General features: G+C 45.7%; 1 protein-coding gene across 1 annotated transcript in view; it reads right to left on the reverse strand.

Moving 5' to 3' along the window:
* The window catches only part of LOC119431501 (TNF receptor-associated factor 6), a 76,785-nt gene that overhangs the window by 25,017 nt on the left and 30,034 nt on the right, over positions 1-21,734 (reverse strand). The window contains exon 2 of the mRNA XM_049657747.1: positions 18,780-19,091. Coding sequence (XP_049513704.1) covers positions 18,924-19,091 — 168 coding nt within the window. The 3' untranslated portion in view covers positions 18,780-18,923. The remainder of the gene's footprint in view (positions 1-18,779; positions 19,092-21,734) is intronic.

Here is a 21,734-nt window from a genome sequence, read left to right on the forward strand (position 1 = left end):
CAGGGTTAACATTGATTTGCACAGCAGAAATCTTAACATTCATTGCATCCAGAAAACAGCCTTAGATCAAAGGACGCAAGTAACTTGTGTCCTCAAGAATCTAAACCTTGTTTGGGGTTTTCTGGAATGAAAGCAGTTTAGGTACCTTAGTCTGAAACTCTATTTTGCTTGACTGCAGCATTTATCATGGATGCGAAGTGGGTGTTGTGACAGAAAGCCGGTGTGCACATACAAGAAAAAGTATTGCAATGCCGCTCAAAATTTCTCTAGGTGTATTGTGCAAAACCACAATTAATGTACGAGAATGACATGACAGTGGTCATAACTTAAAGCAACGGTTCATTATAGATGGGGTACACATGTATGGTCACATAAACATCATGGTGCAAGCTTGACATATAAGTGATAGTCCTTTTTAAGATACAAGTGGCATGGTGACATACCGGGAATCAATGCTTGTTATTTTTTATTCCCAAAATTATCAGTTGTATAATACTTGTGCCCTGATACAATGACGTATCTCCGAATCACAGATGTCACATCCTATCTGCCCTGTGAAATACTTTGCCACATGAAATGGAAATCTCATTGACATAATCAGTTATAGATTTTGCATTAGTTTTATGCTGTTTCTTGCAGTCTTGTCTTTCATGAGTACTTGCATAATATGGAAAAGGGTACCTTGACATTCTAAATGTTATCTATATATGACCACAACTATTATTTTTTCCTAATCAGAGGAGGCTCTCGTGTCATTATATTAATTGAACTTCTTTAACAATGAATACGCGACCGGTACTTGGATGTGAACAAGTGTATGTAGCCGCCCAAAGGCAAGCACGTTTACGAAAGTATCTTTCAGTCATATTGGCAAGAAAACTTTCCCATAGGCTTTTTTTCACGCGAAAGGTGACCACACATTTCTTGATCTAGCAGACTGATCTTTTATGCTACAAGTCTGTGCTGTTTTCCTTGCAACGAGTAGTTTTACATATGTCTACGACACGTAGGCCCTTCATCGGCTATTCTTTTTTTTCTACAACTTTGATGTTTTCTTGGAAACAATATATTGCACGTTTTTGAAAGCTAGCCATTCAGAGGCCATTCTTTCTTGAAAAGCTTCTTTGCAGCCAGGCTCTGAGGTTGCTGATAGACTGTTTATGTCGATTTTTTTTACGTAACAATTAGTAGTCTTGCATTTAAAACTTATCCTTTGTGCCCAATATTTAGCTCTCTTTTTGCACTAGTTAAGGTGTGGTACCTAATTTTTTTTATATGAAAATAAATATTGTTACTACAGGTACCTGTGTCGTCGTATGACTATTGAATATTTGATAAATAATATTTTATTCAATTCGTATTTGAAAACGTTTACATTCGCCCACGTTTACTTCTTGTACAATGCACAAAGAGGCACGCAAGCCATAGTGGTGCTTAATGAAGTCTCTTTTTGCTGCATGTAATAGTGGCAAAAAGCAGCTTCTCACAGGGAACTTGATTGTGTTGTCTTGTGTATTGTTCTTCTGCCATATGTATTCTGAATTGATAATTATATCAGACAGATATATAACCTCTCAATGGAACAGACATTTATTTGATACACATGAACTCTCACCCTGTTCAGCTGGCTTTCAGTTACGCTGATTGTGGCCAGCCTCTATAGAGCATGTCTGCGATGTGGTATGAGGGTATATGTGCAGTGCTACTGTTAAGCCAACTATTGTTCTCACAGCAATGCATTGAGTAAGGTTATTGCATAATTATTATTAAAAAAAGACAGCATTAGCCCAGGTTTTAAGGGTGAGAAAATGGTTGGTGCACTTCACCAAGCATACAGACAGCATAATAATGTGACTACATACCATGTGCTAGTTTGTATTTGCAAAGTGTTTACAAAATGGGGAAGGTGGCAGTGAGACTCCTTGGGGAAGCAACACTTCAGTTGTACTGATGGTACGGCGTGACCATATAATTTCCTTATTGCTTGGTTAAAAATATGGTGGGTTACAACCTATGAAATGCCACACCAGCAAGGCTGAACATCCATCCTTACTTTTCAGTGGCTTAAATACACCACTGTGTTGTTGAGCCTGTGTTGTTGAGATTCCGAAATATCGCCTCGTGTGCCACGTTGTCAAATGTCCCCTTCAGGTCTAGCGCGATAATGGCCCGTGGTGTGTGGCAGGGATGACAATCTCCTTCTTCAATTGCATTAGCACGTCCTGGGTCTCAAGATGTATAAAGCCAAACATGGGGTCTGGCATTTGCTGGGTTTCGTCCAGGTGTTGTTGGAGGCATTTGAGTACTATCCTTTTCATGATTATGCTTATGCATGATGTGAGGGATATCAGCCACAGGTTGTCAATGTGCGGGGACTTGCCCGGTTTGGGGATAAAGCGTACTTCAGCTGTTTTTCATTCTTGCGATAGCTTGCGTGATGTCCAAAAGTCATTGAAGGGGTCTAGAAGCATCTCAAGGGCCTGATCTTCGAGGTTAGCCTCGAAGATTCTCGTCGGGCCCGGGGGCACTGCTTCGCCGGCTTTTTTCATCAATGGAACAACGACATAACACAGAATGAAGAAACACGAGTGCTGTGTGACACTGTCATATTCCATCATGTAATCAATTGTACGCTCACTTTTAACTTGGCAGCTACTAAAAAAAAAAACGTAAGTAAATCAACAAGCCATAGTTGAATATTCACTCGCGTGCTCGGTGATGAAGAGAAGTGACTTGTCGATCTACACAGCTGCATTCCGCGATAATAGAACCATCTGTATAAGAGTATGTTAATATACAGGGCGTTCATTTTAAAGTGTTACGGAATTTTTAAAAATCGCCTGTGGCAGGTAGCATAATTCTTTTTGTTGAGCTGGGTTATTCGATGAGGTGGACATTAGTAGCACAAAAAATCGAAACACATATTCAAGCAACAAAAATTGACTAATGAACTTCTTAGTTAATTACTTTACGACACATATTGCAATTTACGAATTATAGCCGGTGAGCTTGCAAGACGCATCCACTTGAAATGAATTTCCAGGATGACGCCAGCTTTGAGATATTATTTTCCAAAGTGTGGGACGAAATACATGGGCGTTCCAGTTACTTTAGTGCTTCAATGTATAAAACAGCATTTTGGTAAAAAAGTAAGTGGAACAACAGTGCATTTTAAGGCGAGTTTGATGGCACATATCTCCAAACTGGCGTCATTCTGGAAATTCCTCCCAAGTGGATACGCCTGCCAAGCTCACCGGCTCCAATTCGTAAATCACAATATGTGCTGTACAATAATTAAGAAGTTGATTAGTCATTTTTTTAATTAGTTCAATATGAGATTTCTCGTGTTACTAATGTCCGCCTCATCGAATAACCCAGCTCAACGATAAGAATTATGCTACCTGCCACAGAGGATTTCTAAAAAATTTTAAAACTTATAAATGAACACCCTGTATAACGCTGCGGCGCTTCAGCGTGCTACGCTGTTGCTGCGACAAATCCCTTGTTCATTGGCTTAAAAACGCACGCGCGGTCTTGCAAGCTGTCGCTAGCACATCTACAAAAAATACGCCGTCACGCCGCACACAACCGAGTACATAGCGATGTATGTTGTTACAACAGTATGCGGTAGCAATGATATTAAAAAAGAAAGAAAGAAAGGAAAACGAAAAAAAAAAGGCGCAGGTAAGATCACTGCATAGTGTTCGAGAGGTGGCTCAGCGCGCCAACGCAACACATGCAGTCAACAGAGTATGACAGTGCAAGAGTTTTGCGTTTTCGCCGTGACGCGGAAGCTTGAACCCACGCCGACAAAAATATGCCAGTGTCGTCTGCTGTTGACGATAGTTGCCTACTTAGAACATCTTTGCCCCGCCTCTCGGTTGCCGGCTCTTAACATACGTCGCGTCCCCAAATCGGAGTGCGGATGCCGGCACATGCGAACCGCTCGAGCTCACTAATCAGAAAATTACCTAATAAGAAAACAAACGTAATAACAAAATCCTGGCTCGGGCCAAAATTTTGCTGGTCGCCAGCACACAAACGCTGCGACCGCGCTGTTGCATGTTGCCAGTCGTTGGTTATCTGTTTTGCCAGCCAGAGGGCGCATGCGTACGGCACCGCTCGCGCCGGTCCCAGCGTGAATCGAATTTTGTGCCCGGTTGCTTCAACCGTCCGCCGCCACTGAACCGCCAGCATGCGGTGCGGCTTGCGGCGATGAGCGGCTCGAGCGGCGGCTCGAGCGTGTACAGGCCCTTACGGCGCTTCCTGCAAGATTCCTGCAATCTGAAAACGTGTGCGTAAGTTTTTGTGAATGCAGGGACGAATGCGTGTGTTGCCAAATTTCCGAGGGGGGCTGTGTACCTTACCTTCAGTGTGACTTGAAAAAAAATAAAGAAACGAAATTCCACTAGGGAACACGTACGCGCGCGGCGACGATGTTACCGTGTTTGGACTTTAGACGCAACCTCACAGCGATGACCAAGACCACAACCACGGTAGAAATGCGCTTGGAGTCCCCACATAATTGCTATCGCAATAAATGGAAATACCTCTTGCTCAGTTACCTGCTATTTTATCATAGACAACCACTTTTGTTAAACCTAGTGAAAGCATTCTCACGATCCAAAAATACTCATTTTACGGGTGGTCAGCCCGCCGGTGCAGACAACAGTAAAGGAAACGAGCCCGCGCACTCGCATAACCCGATCTTCGCGAACACACTCGACTCGACCAGGCTGGCGCACGTACCCTCGGTTACCGTCACTACGTCACACTAACTGAAAATGGCGCATGTGTGTTCTTGCTTCTGCAAAAAGGAAATGCAATAAATATCCTATCGCGCATTCGGTTATCCTTTCTTTAATAAAGCCGGTGGGCCGGCAATATCTGTGTGTTTCGAAAAACTACATAGAAGGGCAAGAGGGGACGGAACGGCAGCGGTCCTCCACGCGCACCGTGCCGTGGAGATAACGGCAGACGACGAGCGAGTACAAAGTGCGTCCACCGCAAATACGAAGTGCGACAGTGGGCTGGTGCCTGTGCCGAAGTTCGTGATCATGTGGGAGCCTCACGCAAGACAATTGATCCTACCTTAAAACATCCTCATTCTCAACTGCAATATTTTAAATTTTCAATAGCTTTATGCTTTGCAGATGCCTTCGAAAGCGGAATTCGGACATTTTGTAATAGAGTAAGAAATTTGCCGAATTTCTTACTCCATTCCGAAACAACGCACCACCAGACGCTTTTAAAACCAAATATTGGCATAAAGTAAAATTTGCTTTTGAAAGACGGATCCTTCTCCCATTCCTTCTTATATGCACGGCTGTATTTCGCCCACTTGCCCATGCTTAGTTTTCAGAACGGTTTTCTTACTGAACCACGCGTGAAGCGGCAGCAGATGGCGCCGAATCCAAAACAAAAAGAGAGCTTAGTCTGGAAAGACACGGCAGCGATGGCTTAACGCCATCCACTCAGTGCCGACATTGCCGAAAAACACAGCCTTCGAGACTGCCTACATAACTTTTTAGCAGCAATGAGCTTTGGGTTTTCATAAACCGGTGTTCCCAAATTTTGTCAGTTCTGACGTGGTCCCCGCGATCCGGAAGTCCTCACTACAAAAATAGCCCAAATATAGCCATGTAGCCAACTCGGAATTTTCGACGCCAAGCTGCGTAAAAAGTAGCCCAATTTGGCTATTAATAGCCCAATCTGGCAACCCTAGCGGTCTCCCGCTGAGGCGCCGCGTGTGGAAAAATTGTGCGAGGGCGCTGCGAGCGAACTGGATCGGGGCGGAGACGCGCTCCGCGGCATATTCAAAGTACTTTCGCTGCGGGCGCCGAGGCCGATTGCGCATAGTACGCTCTTAAAATAGTGCTTTATTTCAACAGCAAATTTATGTTTACACCATCTTGCCAAACATATAAATTTGAGGCATGGATTATACTACGCGTCGTCTCAGTTTTGCTGTCGTTGTCAAGCGCGTCGTCTGCTAGCGAGCGCGCGTTCGCTATACGCGGACGCTGGCGGCGCCCAGTTTTTCCCGCACAACGGCTGTGTAGTACATTTTTTTAATGTTTTAGTTGCTTTGGTGCGCCCATAACTTTTGACGGCGTGTAACAAAAGTAGTTTTAGCCAAGTGAACCACTGTTTTTAACACTGTGTTCCAAAAGCAACTGGCATCTCTGTAACATGAAGCGACGTACGAAAATTTTATTTTTGATCGCGTGTCATTTTACGCGCGCTTCTTGTCGGTGGATATTGATCAGGGACAATGATCGAAGAAAACAATATTAAAGTGAAATAAACCAGGTTTATTAGCTGCGTGGCGCGACGAATGACGAATGTATTTCTACGTAATTAAATCAAAGGGTACATTGAGATTGGTACAAAGGGAACTCCCGACCATGCACGTTTGCATACGAAACACACGCATTAGTGAATACTGCACATAAAACTCTCATTCGCAGAAATAGTATTCATAGCAGGCAATTAAACTATATATATATGCAAGTGTTATTGATATGCTGTACGACGCCGAACAGTCGTTTCCGTACGAATGTCACGCATAACAGCACTATTGCAGTCTCAAAGGTGAGTGACCGATGCAAGTGCGGACTGTTATTCCGAATGATTGTGCTGCCGGAGAGTTGTGGCTGTGGCACAGAGGCACAGTTCCTGAGAGAATCAACGCAGGGGTGTTAAAAAGTCCGGCTAATAAGCTGCTAATAAGCCCTGCTAATAAGTGTAATAAGCTGTCATTCAATATAAATGCCCCGTTTTGGGGCAGCCTGTAAATCTGCTAACTTGATTCAGGCAAGGAAAACTTTTTTTGACAGTCTCACCATGTTTGCAACCCATTAAAACTGGGTGCCCCATGTGGTACCACACTTATCGTCTTGAACGAACGCAGCAGATCTACACATATCTGTGCATGTATGTGAGGTATGCCGTTTCTCTAATTGCTTCATTATTGTCGTCATGATAGTGCGCCGAATAACTGAAAGCAGCCGTTCATAATATACAAGCTGAGCGGACAGACATTTGGGACTGGCATTGCATTTATGTGTGAAGTATAGGATAAGCGTAACATGTTTTTCTCGGAAATCAGACTCGAGAATAATTTATTTCGTTTACACTCCTAGAAAAAAGACGAAAAACGCAGCCACCGGTATTTTTTTTTTTAGTTCAAACAAATTTGTGGGTTTTACGAGGCAAACCCAGGATATGAGTATGAGGCACCCGGTTTATATTTCCCCACCTGGGGGTCTTTAACGTGCACTTAAATAAAAGTACACCAGTGTTTTCTATTTGTTTACATTGAATTCCGTGACGAATTAAACCCGCGAGCTCCAGTTTAGCAGCGCAACGCCGTATCCACTATATCGGGTGTTCAAAATTTAGCTTTAGGGAATTTTTAAAAATCTCCTGTGGCAGTTAGCACAATTCTTATTGATGAGCTGGACTATTCGAAGAGGCTGGCATTAGTAGCACGAGAATTCGAAACATCTATTCAACTTATTAACAAAATTGAATAATGAACATTAGTTCATTACTTTACGACACATATTGCAATTTATGAATTGTAGCCGGTGAGGTTGCAAAACGCATGCACTTGAAATGAATTTCCAGAATGAGACCAGAATGACACCGACCGCGATAAATGACCCCGTACCAATTACACCGCATTCTGTTACGCGAGGAAGGCGGAAACTTGAATAGAATGTTGCGCTGCAGCTTTTTTTTTTCAATAGCCATGCTTCCCGTAAATCTTAGTACCCGCCGTGGGGGCTCAGTTAGCTAAGGCGTTGCGCTGCTGAGCACGAGGTCGCGGAATCGAATCCCGGCCGCGGCGGCCGCATTTAGATGGAGGCGAAATGCAAGAAGCCCGTGCGCTTGCGTTGTAGTGACGTTAATGAATCCCAGGTGGTCAAAATTAATCCCGAGCCATCCACTACGGCGTGCCTTATAATCAGAACTGCTCTTGGCCCGTAAAAAACCTCAAAAGAAGAAAGAAATCTGAGTACAAGGTGCCGGATGGGGCAGATATGCTTTACTTGTTTGAAGCGGCAAGCAGGAAGGTCAGATATGTTTCTCCGTTTGCGTTTCGCAAGGCCAACTGATGGAAAACTATATGCGGAAGAATACACACGAGAGATACGCGCTGCTTGAAGAACGAGAAAAATATTTGTTCTCCAAAGGGAACCGTACAATAACATAGTAGAATGAAAGCCGGCACTGCGGCCGCAATGCACCCGCAGTCACCGAGCGACATTAAAAAATAAAATGAAGAGAAAGAAATGCATTTATTCTTAAGGCATAAATACATGTCATATTCAATTATGAACACCATTTGAGCGGTCTGAACGCAAATACCAGCGCGCGAAGTAGTACGAATGACCCTGCCGAGCAGTATCGCCAGCAGTTTCCAACGGCGCGACCTTGATGCGGCCCAATCCACTTCGATCGCAGCGCCACTAGAGTATTTTCCCACGTCGGGCGCCTCATTGCAAAGTATGCGCGCCCCAGCCCCTCGTCCCACTTGACCATATTCTAGTACACTCTACGCTGCACCATGGAGCACCCATGGAGGAACGAGAAGCTTTATTTCTCCATTTATTCGATCCATGCGCTACGCTCACGACTAGAGTGTACTAGACAATGGTCGAGTGAGCCGAACGGCGCTCTGCCGCTGAGGTGCCGCGTGTGGAAAAATAGTGCGAGGGCGCTGCGAGCGAACTGGATTGGGGCGGAGACGCGCTCTGCGGCATATTCAACGTACTTTCGCTGCGGGCGCCGAGGCCGATTGCGCATAGTACGCTCTTAAAATAGCGCTTTATTTCACCTGCAACTTTGTGTTTACACCATTTTGCCAAATATATATATATATATTTGAAGCATAGATTATACAACGCGACGTCTTCAATTGTGCTGTCGTTGTCAAGCGCGTCGTCTGCTAGCGAGCGCGCGTTCGCTACGCGGACGCTGGCAGCGCCCAGTTTTTCTCGCAGAACCTCTGTGCAGTACATTTTTTAATGGTTTAGTAAGGGTGCCTACATGCAACGCCGTTTTAAAACGGCGTTGCATGTAGGCAACCTAGGTTTAGTTGCTTCGGTGCGCCCATGACTCTTGACGGCCGGTGCTAAATGTAGTTTTAGCCAGGTGAACTGCTGTTTTTACCACTGTCCTCTAAAAGTAACTGGTATCTCCGCACCATGAAGGCTACGTAAGCAAATTTTATTATTGCTATCGAGTCATTTTACACGCGCGTCTTGTTGGTGGATATTGATCAGGGACAATGATCGAAGAAAACAATATTAGAGTGAAATAAACCAGGTTTATTAACTGCGTGGCGCGAACAATGACCAATGTACTTCTAGGTAATTAAATCAAAGGGTACATGGACATATATATATATATATATATATATATATATGTAAGGGAAACAATAACAAATATTCTAAAAGCAATAATTTAAAAAGTGAGAACTCCCGACCGGAATAAGCGCACGTGTACGCAGTGACAAACACACTTATTAGTGAATACTGGAAAGAAAACTCTCAGTCGCAGAAATACTATTCATAGCAGGCAAAACCATCTTATATATATATATATATGCGTGCGCGCGTGTGTGTGTTATTATTATACTGTACGACGCCGAATAGGCATCGCCGTTCGAATGTAACGCATCACAGCACTATTGAAATCTCAAAGGTGAGTGACTGCATGCAAGTGCGGACTGTTATTCCGAATGATTTTGCTGCCGGAGAGTTAACGGACGGGTGTTAATAAGTCCTGCTTAACAAGTTCCAAGCTCTCATTCAATATAAACGACCCATTTTGGAGCAGCCTGTAAATCTGCTAACTTGATTCAGACAAGAATTTTTGACAGTCTCACCATGTTTGCCACCCATTAAAACTGGGTGCCCCATGGGGTACCACACTTATCTTCAACGAACGCAACAGATCTGCACATACCTCTTCCTGTATGTGAGATATGCCGTTCCTTTAATTGTTTCATTATGGTCGTTATGATAGTGCACCGGATAACTGAACGCAGCCGTTTATAATATACAAGCTGCAGAGTTGAGTGGTCATACATTGGGGAACGGCATTACATTTACGCATGAAATATAGGATAAGCGTACCATGTTTTTCTCGGAAATCAGACTGGAGAATAATTTGTTGTTTACATCCCCAGAAATAAGCCGAAGAACGCAGCCACCTGCTTTTTTTCTTTTTTTAATATATGCGAATTCTTGGGTTTTACGTGGCAAAACCACGATATGATTATGAGGCACCCGGTTGAGTTTTTGCCACCTGGGGTTCTTTAAAGCGCACCTAAATAGAAGTACACGAGTCTTTTTCCATTTCGTTCCCATCGAATTCCGCGACCTGGATTGAACCCGCGAGCTCCAGAATTAGCAGCGCAACGCTGTATCCATGATATAGGCACTAATTAGGCTACCGCGCAGGCTTTCTTTCGTTTTTTTTTTTCTTTTTTGAAGCATCGACTGGAAAAAAATTCCATGTACGGTTTACGGCCAAAGATTAGCATATAGAATGGCTAACTAAAACCGTTTGCGGCGCTCGAGGTCCAACTGTAATAAATGACCCCGTACCAATTACTCCGCATTCTGTTACGCGGGAAAGGCGGAAACTTGAGTGGAATGTTGCACTGCAGTTTACTCTTTTTTTTTATCTATGCCAATGCTTCCCGTAAATCTAAGTACAAGGCGCCGGATGGGGCAGATAGGCTTTACTTGATTGAAGCGGCAAGCAGGAAGGTTGCATACGTTGCTTCGTCTGCGTTTCGCAAGACCTACTGATAGAAAACTATATGCGCAACAATACACACGAGAGATACATGCTGCTTGAAGAACGAGAAAAATATTTTTTGCCCAAAGGGAACCGTACAATAACAGAGTAGAATGAAAGCCGACACTGCGGTCGCAATGTACGCGCAATCACCGAGCGGCATTAGAAAATATTAAAAAAATTAATAAAGAAGAGAAAGGAAAGGAATTTATTCTTAAGGCATAAATACATGTCATATGCAATTATGAACCGCATTTGATCGGTATGAACGCAAATACCAGCGCGCGAAGTAGTACGAATGACCCTGCCGAGCAGTATCGCCAGCAGTTTCTAACGGCGCGACCTTGATGCGGCCCAATCCACTTCGACCGCAGCGCCGCCCCAGTATTTTTCCACGTCGGGCGCCTCACTGCAAAGCATGCGCCGCCCCAGCCGCTCGTCCCACTCGACCATATTCTAGTACACTCTAGTTTCCGTCGCCAGCACGGTGACGGATCCCCGCCCCTCAAATATCGACCAATCAGAAATTAAGAAGCCGACGCTAAATACAGCCATATTACAAAGCTGAAGCTGGCAACAGCAGCGGCGGTTGGTTTGTTTACATGCGTGCCAGCATTGGTTCCACGTGCGTCGAAAACTCAGCTGTGCGTTTCAGTGGTGCTCAAATGTGCGACATGGACCACGCCGATGGCCGAACTTGCGATTCCTGCACATTTTTCGCCTCCACGTACTTGTTCGTCGCCGAGCTTTGCGCCCTCCGCTTGCAAATGAAGAACATTTCTTGTTAACAGGTAAAACATGAGCAAATTCACCTTCACCGGGCAAGATTCCCTCAGGTAATGACGTCTTACACATTGTGGGAAAACGATGGCTAAGAGACCTACCGCATTGCTTTAATAGGCGATTGGGTATGCCGCCAGGGCCTGTCGCTTTGTTTGCGTCTAGAGCACTAAGAAATTGAAAAAAAAAAAAAACATCACGAACTGATCAAATGATATCGTGCATTTGCTCAGGAACTGAAGCGCACGCTGATAAAGAAATACTATTCGTCGCTGAGTTACCAGAAAACGTTGCCTTGAAATAGTCGTTGAAAGCAGTAGCTTTTTGTTTTATCATTTGTAATTCCGCTATTGCCAGACAAGACGAACGGTAAACAAATCCTCTGCTTTCTGACATATTTGGCTTTCTTAACGTGCGGCGTACATCCAAGTACACGACCGTTTTCTTGCCATTTCACCCCTATGAAATCACTGCCGTATTTCTGAGCAGCGCAAGGCAATATCTACTTAGCTATCGCAGCAAGTGCGGCGAATACCTCGTGTGCCACGTCGAGTTTCAAGGAGCCTACCTGCGTGTAAACATAACATTTTCAGGCACAGACTATGTTCGGAAGATTTTGGGACTATGGCCGAGAGTTCTGTAGATGCAGATCAGTCATGAATATCTGGGCGCCCGCTCATCACGGCATTTCTGGCAACGAGGTCGCCAACCACGTGGCTCGAGATTTGACCCACCGAGCCGACGCCGAGGAATCTGAACCCGAGCGCATGCACTCTCTAGTCTCGTACCAAGACATCCCACAACACTACAGGCTAACCCGCAGAACATATGCACCCGCACACAAGTCCCTATACCTAGAGAGCAGAAGCGATTCCTCCGAGCTCTACAGGTTAATACATTCCCCCACCCAACCAGAAACCACCTCAAGCCCCTACATAATTCTCTCCGCAATTTCGCTTCTGCGCAGAGCCCGGGTCCCTCAGGCACATAGTAGGGGGTTGCAGAGAGACACCACTCAATCCTCCGAACCCTTACCACACCGACGAGCTTTGGGAGAGAGCCTTGGCCAGCTCCGACCTCGAAGATCAGCAACGGCTGATTGCGAGTGGCGAGGACGCGGCTCGAGCTCAAGGCATTCTGGAATGAGGAAGCCTCTCCAAAGCTGCATTTACATAATAAAGATGTTTATTCTCTCTCTCTCTCTGTAGATGCAGATGACCACTAAGCCCCACGGGATAAACCAGATACCACAGCCCGTTGAAAGGACAGAGGAGTGTATACTTAGTGGCGTTCTTGCGCGCTGACGCTCACCTTTTTCATTATTATTACTCCCTGCCCTTCCCTAAGTGCCAACCGCTTGTGACCTCTAGGTTTTGTTTTTCTCGAGAAACTGTGTAGCATCCAGCAAACTATACCACACACGCACGTTCCCTCTCTCGAAAAAACTGAAATACATGCCGCTAGAAGACAAGTAACATTGCTGTGCGTATTCGGCGGATTGAAGTTATGTAATTCTTGGTGTCTTTAGAGGAATAAGTCAAAATGTAATTTATAACTTTCAATTATGCTTCTTTCGTTTTGCTTTAAAAGTTTTGCAAGGAAGACCGCCGGAAATTGGGAAAATTTTGATATGAATGCATCTTGTTCAAGCTCAAACTCCGGAATGAAACCATGCATCAGTATAGTGTGAACTACATCTTTTATAGGACGTCCAAGGTGGAAAACAGATTTACTGCTCATCACCTGGAAACTCTGTCTGTGTCGTCATCAATATGCCTCCCTTTTGGACAGCGTTCTCTTCGCTTCGAATGTCATTCAGCAGACAGCAACTAATCCAAGAATTAATTCTCCGGAAACATACTTATAATCTTTATTACGCCTTTTTGAGCACTCCGTAAACAATATGATGATTCACGTAAGCTCTCAGCGAATATATGGGCATTTTTTAAAGAGTTGTTAACAAAGCTTATAAAGTTCACCCGTGGCCTGTAGCACACTTCTACTTGTTAAGCTAGATTGCTCTCACAGGCAAACATTATGCTGGCATAAGAAATCCAAATGGATCTGCATCTTAACGAATTCTCGAAAACTAACCTGTAAACAATTACTTAACGACGGATATTGAAATATACAAATTCTAACCGGCGCCTTTGAAATGCATATTCACTTGGAATAAATTCTGCGGTTGATACCAGCTTCGAGAAATGCGTTCCCCAAGTTTGCAATGAAATAAATAGGTGTGCCAAGAACTTTTGAGCTGGAATGCATAAGCATGCGTTTTCTGGAAATATTAAGTGGCACATCAGAGTCGCGTAGTAAGAGCGGCCGCTTGTAGAAGCAAGTGGTGTTGACGATGTTTACTATAATCCCCTTTGAAACGGGGCGGCGACAAACAGTCACCTAGCTTGCTTGATTTATTCAGGTGTTACTGCATCTTTACCCATCTAGCCTTTAGCCAATCTGATCTTGATGTGATCGGGATGTAATTAAAACTGATATACCTGTAGACCCTTTACCCCAATTTTCGCAGCTCCAGCGACATCTGGAGGAATGGCTACGTGTCATCTGCTACACGGCCTCCTCGAGATAGACTAGCGCCCAGCCGAAGCGAACGTTGGTCGCGCGAGCAAAAGTTGCGTGTTAAGCCAGGCATCACGTGTAGACGGCCCATGATTACCCACTCTCAGCCAAAGGAACTGCATCGGCACACTCCTATCCTTGCAGTGGAAACAATTTGGCTTCTTTCGTAACTGCTGGGAATAACGATAGAGGGCAGACTGCTTTTACTGGACATAAAGTTTTACTGGCGTCGATTAGGTACATCGGACTGAAAATGTTGAAAAACCGCCTAACTATGGTACCATTGTCGTCGTTATTGGCCTATTTTTATGTGCACTGCTGGACAAAGGCCTCTCCCAGCAATCTCTAATTACCCATGTATTGCGTTAGCTGACATGGACACGGCATTTGTGAAAAAGCATGTCACAATCTACCACACGCAAGGGGATAGGTTCACTGGAAGACAAGTGCCATCTGACTCTCCCCTACGTTAGACCTCGGATATTGGCCTTACTGTCCGCCGGCACCAGAAGCCAGACTCGAACTCACACTTGTTATCTTTGTCTACGCACCAGCCCGCTGGCTAAACATCTCCTGCAAGAAGCCGCCACACGAGCTGCGAGGCTATTCCCACGAAGCCACGGCTATTGACGATATGTGTCTGACAGTGCGCTGCCTAGCTGCCAGCGATAAGAAAACTCGGTCACTCCGTGCAGCTGTGGGCCCGGTCGATTGAACACCCCGAACGCCGCGATTGTGACCCGAAGGCGACCGCACACAAAAGCGCCCATCGGTCGCCGCCGGCTAAGTCGTCGTAAAGCTATCCCCGTTTTCTCAAGGCATTTTCGAAAGGCGCTCGCGGATGCCAAACAGTGACGCTGAAACTGGGTGGACGGGTGTCCCGTCGCCCAATTTCCGCGACTACGCTTCCCCGTCCGGCGGCGGGGCCCACAAACAAACAACCGTAGCGGTGGAGAATGTCAACCGGACATCATGGGAAGCCTGGGCGCGTCTAGCGGTAGCGGTGGCTTCAAAAACACCCCTTCATCTCCTCTTCACGCCCGTCTCCCCGAAAGCTTCCCATTCAGTTCGAACCTCTTGCCTTTTGTTCCAAGCGGGGGTGCGCATTTTGTGACTCTTCTATACGGCGCGACCACTAAGCCGCGCATTTCTGTCAATGCGTGGGTGTCTCTCGCGTCCCTCTTCGCAGAGCCTGCCGACGTCCTTCGTTTGCTGTAATTGGCCGATACAGCAGCGTGAGAAATCGTCCGGCGCTTTGCAGTATATACTCGTATAAACTGCAGGGGCCGCACAAGAATAGCAACACCAACTTCGTATACTTCATACTGACTATTGTGGTTCAGAATAAAGTCCCTAGATTTCCTGCTCGTTTTCTAGGGACTTTAGTTCAGAATAAGTTTTCGCCAAACGACGGCCGGCGCCGCCACCGGATTTTTTGCGACACGGAACCGTAACGCTATCGCGATAAAAGCACTCTCAGTGGCGCACGCAATGCCCCGACAGCAGATGGAACTGAACGCTGCTGCGCTGCTGCGGTTCACGGTCAACGTGTCGAACTTCACCGGTTGGTTATTTTCGGCTTCGGCGATCCTGGCGTCGCTGATGTCACGTACTGCGACTTCGCTGGCTGCTGCCTCGCACATGAAAAACACCGAACTATTTCCGCTCTTCTATCGTGGCTGAAGACCACAAAAACTTGCTTGCACGTTTAATAGCGGAACTGTTTAAGCCGACCGTTAGTCCGTGCGTCGTTTACAGAAAATGTGGGCCGAGCCTGGCGGCAGTGCAGAAAGGGTCCACGTGCAATGCCACATACCTCTGTGATCTAGCGAAGGTGTTAAGCTGGAGGATGGTATGACTTGGCAGTGCTTAGGCTAGCCCAAATACGGGGCCAATACCTTGCGATAGCCAACCGACTGCCAATCAATAGCTCATCGATATCGGTCAATAATCAATAAATTCCGGAAAATGCTGGGGTAGACTTGGTAGTGCTTAGCCTAGACCAAACACGTGACCAATACTATGCGATAGCCAATCGATGGCGAATCAATAGCTAATTGATAATCGAAAACATTGGTGAGTCACGCCAAAATCTTATGCGGGCCAGCTATAACGACTGAGGTTTGGAAATATAGCGAGAACACTTCAGCCTCGTTGCCCACTATACTTCTCGTATGCCGACTAAAACGATATGCTCAACGTCATCTACCCACTATCCTTCAACAATACAGCGCAAAGCAACATCACACAGCAAGAAAATCACCAGGAAGTTGTAGCTGGTTGTAGCGGGGACGTGGAAACTCCTGCGCATCAGCCATGCTGCACATTGTAGCCAGACTTCGCAGCGCCCTTTGGTGTTTATTTTAGTTGAGAACAAAAGACAGTATCCCAGCATCAAATAGAGTGGCACTCCCTTCCATTTTTCTGCTATAAAGCTTGTGAATGTATGTGCCGGAACATCACGAAGGTAAGCAATGCAGGAAGTACTCAGGCGGTAATGAATTAAAGAAAAACGCTTAAGAAGGATCCGAGAAAGTCTGATTGCTGAATAAGCTTCACTGTCAGCACTAAACTAAATATATAATAGGAGTGGACTCACCAGATACACCGTAATTTATTGGAAGGTAAATAATTACATTCCGCGAATTGCTCACAAAACATTACGCAATGGCAGAAAGTGTCGCGACAACATAACGGTGCGCAAGTTATTATTGAATTTAATCAGTGGTTAACGCAAATTGTTAATTTTCCCTGAAGAAGCGAACTTCAGGAGAAAAAGAGAGAGGGACGCGCACGTTGGTCTTAATGAGAAGCTGGCGATGACAACTTTGTTGATGACCTGGTACGCTACTGCAAGTGTGTTGTGTGAAATTCGCAGTGATAGTACAGCGGTATACGTAAGTCACGCTGGAACGCACACATCGAGTAGAACTATCCGTAAAGTCCTAAGGCCTGTAGATCTTCTAAAAGCGATGCGTCTCCCGTTGTCTGGAACAAGACTCGAACGACGAGAGCAGTACGGGCAGTACTCGCTACGTACACGCGCACAAGAATCGAAATGGAACGTGCAAGCTTCGGCCGTGCATGTATGACGTTGGATTCTTCTTGCGCTTCTGGTTGGGAAAAATAGAGCTTACACGTTCTACACTGCCACCACGCCTGAATGCTCTTATGTCCCTCAAATGTAACAGAAAAAAAGACAAAAAAAAACTATCTTACCAAATTCTCCTTCGATGATCCCGTTTGCTGCGACAGCATCTTGCTGTCAAAGACGACACTCGCTCCTTCACGCGAAATTATTTGCGATGCCAACAACCTTGTCCTTGTCCAGAGAGCTTTCGTATGCCTGCAAACGTACTTACCTTCACAAACTACGCGGCCGCGGTCGCAGGAACTACTCTGGCAGAGACATTTCGTTATCTCTTCTGCGATTACAATACTACGCGTTAGAGAGCTTTTCGTGTTACACAGGTGTTCTTATCAAAGAAAAATAATAAGCACGAACGTGTTAAGCTTTACGTCGTACCTGACTTTTTGCACCAGCGACTAGGTAGAATATGGTTAGTCACTCCACTCACAGCGAACAAAATTCAGTGAACAAATTCAACATTTATTTTCTCTCAAGGATTCGAACACGCGGCGAAAGCTCTCACCGTATTTAGGGAAATGAAATCACGCTTTTTCGAACACATGGTAAACGCTTTCTCAAGCAAAATGTGCCAGTCAAGCGCTTTCATTATGACGAAAGCTGCAGCCATGGTGTCTTGATTGTGCGGCTTGCAAGCCCATCAAAGGAGAGTCGATTCGTGGTGGACTGAGTCGGGCGCCGCCAGTCAGTCGCGTATGGCGATTTCAAATATGTGGCGCCCGCATGCGTCTTCGCACCGCCAATTTTCCAAATAATATATTTGCTGCCACTTGTAATTGGAGCCCTGTCTTAAATCAACAGAAACCTCTCGGCGTAAGTGTGATACTCTAACGACTTCCGGAAGTTTGCCGTTATTCTCTTGCTTGCCACCCCAAGTGATTTTGATTAGATCTTTGCGTCCCTCTGTGGTGTATATCTTTAGGTGGACAGCCACACTAAACCACGCGCCTCGCCGATGCAACCGAGGCACGGCGGTGGAAAACTCAGAATTCCGGAAATTGCATGGTACAAGTGCATGATAAACTACTTCGTTCACTTTTACACGATTTGACGAGCACAATTTTACACACCCTTCCATCGGCTCATCCATTTTGGGCGGAAGCAGGACCAATTGAACCATCGGGATGTCGTGATCTTTCTTTGTGACTTGCAGCAAGCTTTGAAGACACCTGAGCGACTCAGCAGCCAAATATTCCAAATTTCGAAGGGTGTCCGTCCTCTGCCGACTTCGCGTACTTCCGTCAGAAGAACTAGCTGTGGCAGTCGCCCCACCTTCTCGTGCCGGACAACTTTCTCCTGCTTTCCAAGCGAGCAGGCGCTGTTGCATCTGCGAGGGCTTGCCGACCATCTCAGATAATTTTTCGGTGGCGAGTGCCACGTTGGCATTCAGTGCCTCGAGACTAGATGCGATCGTGGCGCTTTGCATTCTGGCCGCTTCCGCGAGTTCATTCACCTGACTCTGAAGCACCGTCACCTCGTCCTCGCAAGTGTATGTCACTGGCTTTCCGATTTCCCGCCCCGATGCAGTGACGTCACCGGCGGTGACGAGGACGCCACCTTCTCGCGATGACTTGGCCTGTGCCGCTGATGACGATGGCTATCTGCAACCGCCGATGTAGTGGGCCGCAAGCTTGGTGTTCGGGACTTCCTGGCCGCATCGTTCACACGGAAACGAGCGGAAGGTGCACTCTGCCTCGAAGTGTCGCAGAAGGGCCTCCAGGGGGCCAACAAAATCGCAGCCATGGGCTTCGTTCCAGCAGTGAGCCTTCAATGGAAAAGAAAATGGAAACAGGCGGGACGTACTGCTGTTAGCTAGCTTCTCAGAAGAATGGTTGACGGGTAGCTCGTGCACATTGCTTGTAAAATTAAGAATGATAGTCATGTCATATATATATATATATATATATATATATATATATATATATATATATATATAAGTTAAGCATGAATGACGAATTGTGAGAAGCACGAGTCGTTAAGTTTATGAACTGACATAGCTACGTACGCATTGGAACTATACGATATCGACGCTGCCAACACTGGAAAGAGGAATAAACATTTATAGACCTAGATTTCCAAAAAATAAAGAAGCTCCATGTTTGCCTCTTATCATGCGCCCAGACATCGAGCTTTGAGCGTGTGCATTACAGCCGAACTACAGCATTACATTTTTTAGTATAAGATGATGTACTCTTATGTCTACACGCTCATCTAAACACGCAAGCACAGATTAACAGACTGTATACGTGTAAAGTAGAGCAGAATAAGCGCCTCCGTGAAATATTTGTTGGGAACATCAACAAAGAACATCAACCGAACACATAAGTGCAGTAGTGGGATTGCTTCTTTATTGAACACAAGGTCCTGACGAAGACAGCGGCTAACTTCTATGCATCACCCATCCACTTATTCTACATAGAGGTGGGACAAAGCAGTTTCCGCGATTTCCAACGGCACGCATCATCGTGTAGTCATCAAGTAGAATTGTAGAGATAAATTTACACTGATACAATCTTTCTGTCATCATCAGGGGTGCGGACCGGCTCGCTTCCACACCCACTGGACTCGTACTCCAGAGCATCTACGCTGCCATGAAGTCAGGTCATGGCAACCCAGCACTTCCATAATGGCGGCTGAGGCTGAAGCTGAACAGCATACAAGAGGCAGCAAAAACCAGTAGCGGATTGACGCCATGGAACAGCTCAAGTGTATGTGGTGGATCATTGAACGGCTTGCACAGATAATCGGTGAACTCTTTATATGTTGCTGGTTATTGTCCTTATTTTACCATGCCTGTTAAGTGCTGAAGACTTTTCTCTCTTGACAGTTTTGTATTTTAAATTTGCTGTGTGAAACTTTGTTAGTGCAGATATTTTTTTTTCTTAGTGTGCCAAAGACGTTTTCTTGTGTGCCCGCATAATAACCGGCTTTTTCCTTTGTCGGAAACACCCAGGAAATACCTCAGATGTGTTCAGGCCGTTTACCTAAAGAACTTTGCATTGAATTGTGCTGGGTAAACTCCGACATAAAATGTGTACTGGACAACACAGCGTCCTGTGTTGTACTCTGTCCTTCTTACGTCGATGTTTACCCTGCGCTAATCTATACTAAAATTATGTACCAACAAGCTGAAAATTTCTACCGTATCGAAGTTTTCAACAACCTGCCATTACCGACGGACAGATGACACACTTATCACTTTCTTTTCTCATATGAAACGTTTCAGCTATTCCACGTTCTGTCTTAGTTTTTTTGTTGCTTAAAACAATTTTGTTGGAAAGCGTTGGTATACCAGCACACTTTTTGCAACGTTCAGTTAGGTGACTACCGTATCCTTTTAGCTGTTCATTATTGTGTTTTTTTTTGCCCCAGACACAACGTATAAAATACCAGTAGTCCCTCCCCTGTCGAGGAAATGGCGGTAAGCGAAGCTTGTCGTACGATTCTCGGGTGTTCCTCCGAACGAATTGCACTGACAAGTACCACATTGTGCTCGAACCACAACCGGTCACACGCACTGCAGCTGGCTACAAAGTTCCGGTTGAGAAACTCGCGTTGAAACCTGGCCGTCGCACCGGGAAGGTTAGCGCTAGCGTTGCCGTAGCACGCACCACCGTTGTCGGGTTCCTGGAGGGCAAGAACACGCTGATGTTCCGCCTGAACATCGTGCTCCCGCAACTCGGGGTCCACGGCTCTTAGCTGACGTTTCGCATGAGGGTCGGAAGCTCTCACTCTAGAATCGGCACGTAGACGACGAGCCCTTTCCCGAGCAGGTTCATTTAGGGTCGATATCTATAAAATTGCTTCAAAATTAAATATGTGCCTTTCGTAAGACAATGAATGCCTCATACCCCCTTAGGCAATGAATGGCTCATACCCCCGTAAACGCGGCCTCTCCATTACGACGACAGAAGAGAGGTGAAATTCTACGCTGGAATGATTAGCGGCAACGCAGCCAGTTGTGGAAGCAGACGACGACGAACGCGGGAGCAGTGGCATGAGAGCGCGCCGAGCACGAGCGCCAACCGAGGGGCGCAACGAGCCAGCTGCGGAAGAAGACGACGACGACGCTCGAGCCAATGCTGATGATGATATTTTTTGCGTACGTGAAGTCCATCGAAATCTGAAGTATAAGAAGCTTCGCTTAAAAGTATGTAATAAAACTGCCAGCGAGCCATCTTTGGCACCGCATGAAAAAGAGATGTCAGTTTTTTTCCACGTACCTGTTAAAACGTCAGTCGATTTAACCACGAAATCTTTAAGATGCTGATGATGTTTACCTTATGTGCCTAATGCACAGTGTGTAAAAATAGCTGGCCGTTTGAAATAAACGCTGGTTAGTATTGCAGCACGCGCCCTCCGTTTGTTCTCGTTTCGTCCTTGTCCGCAGCGCTGTTTACGAAGACTC

Source organism: Dermacentor silvarum, chromosome 10 (assembly GCF_013339745.2).
Source record: "Dermacentor silvarum isolate Dsil-2018 chromosome 10, BIME_Dsil_1.4, whole genome shotgun sequence".
NCBI lineage: Eukaryota > Metazoa > Arthropoda > Arachnida > Ixodida > Ixodidae > Dermacentor > Dermacentor silvarum.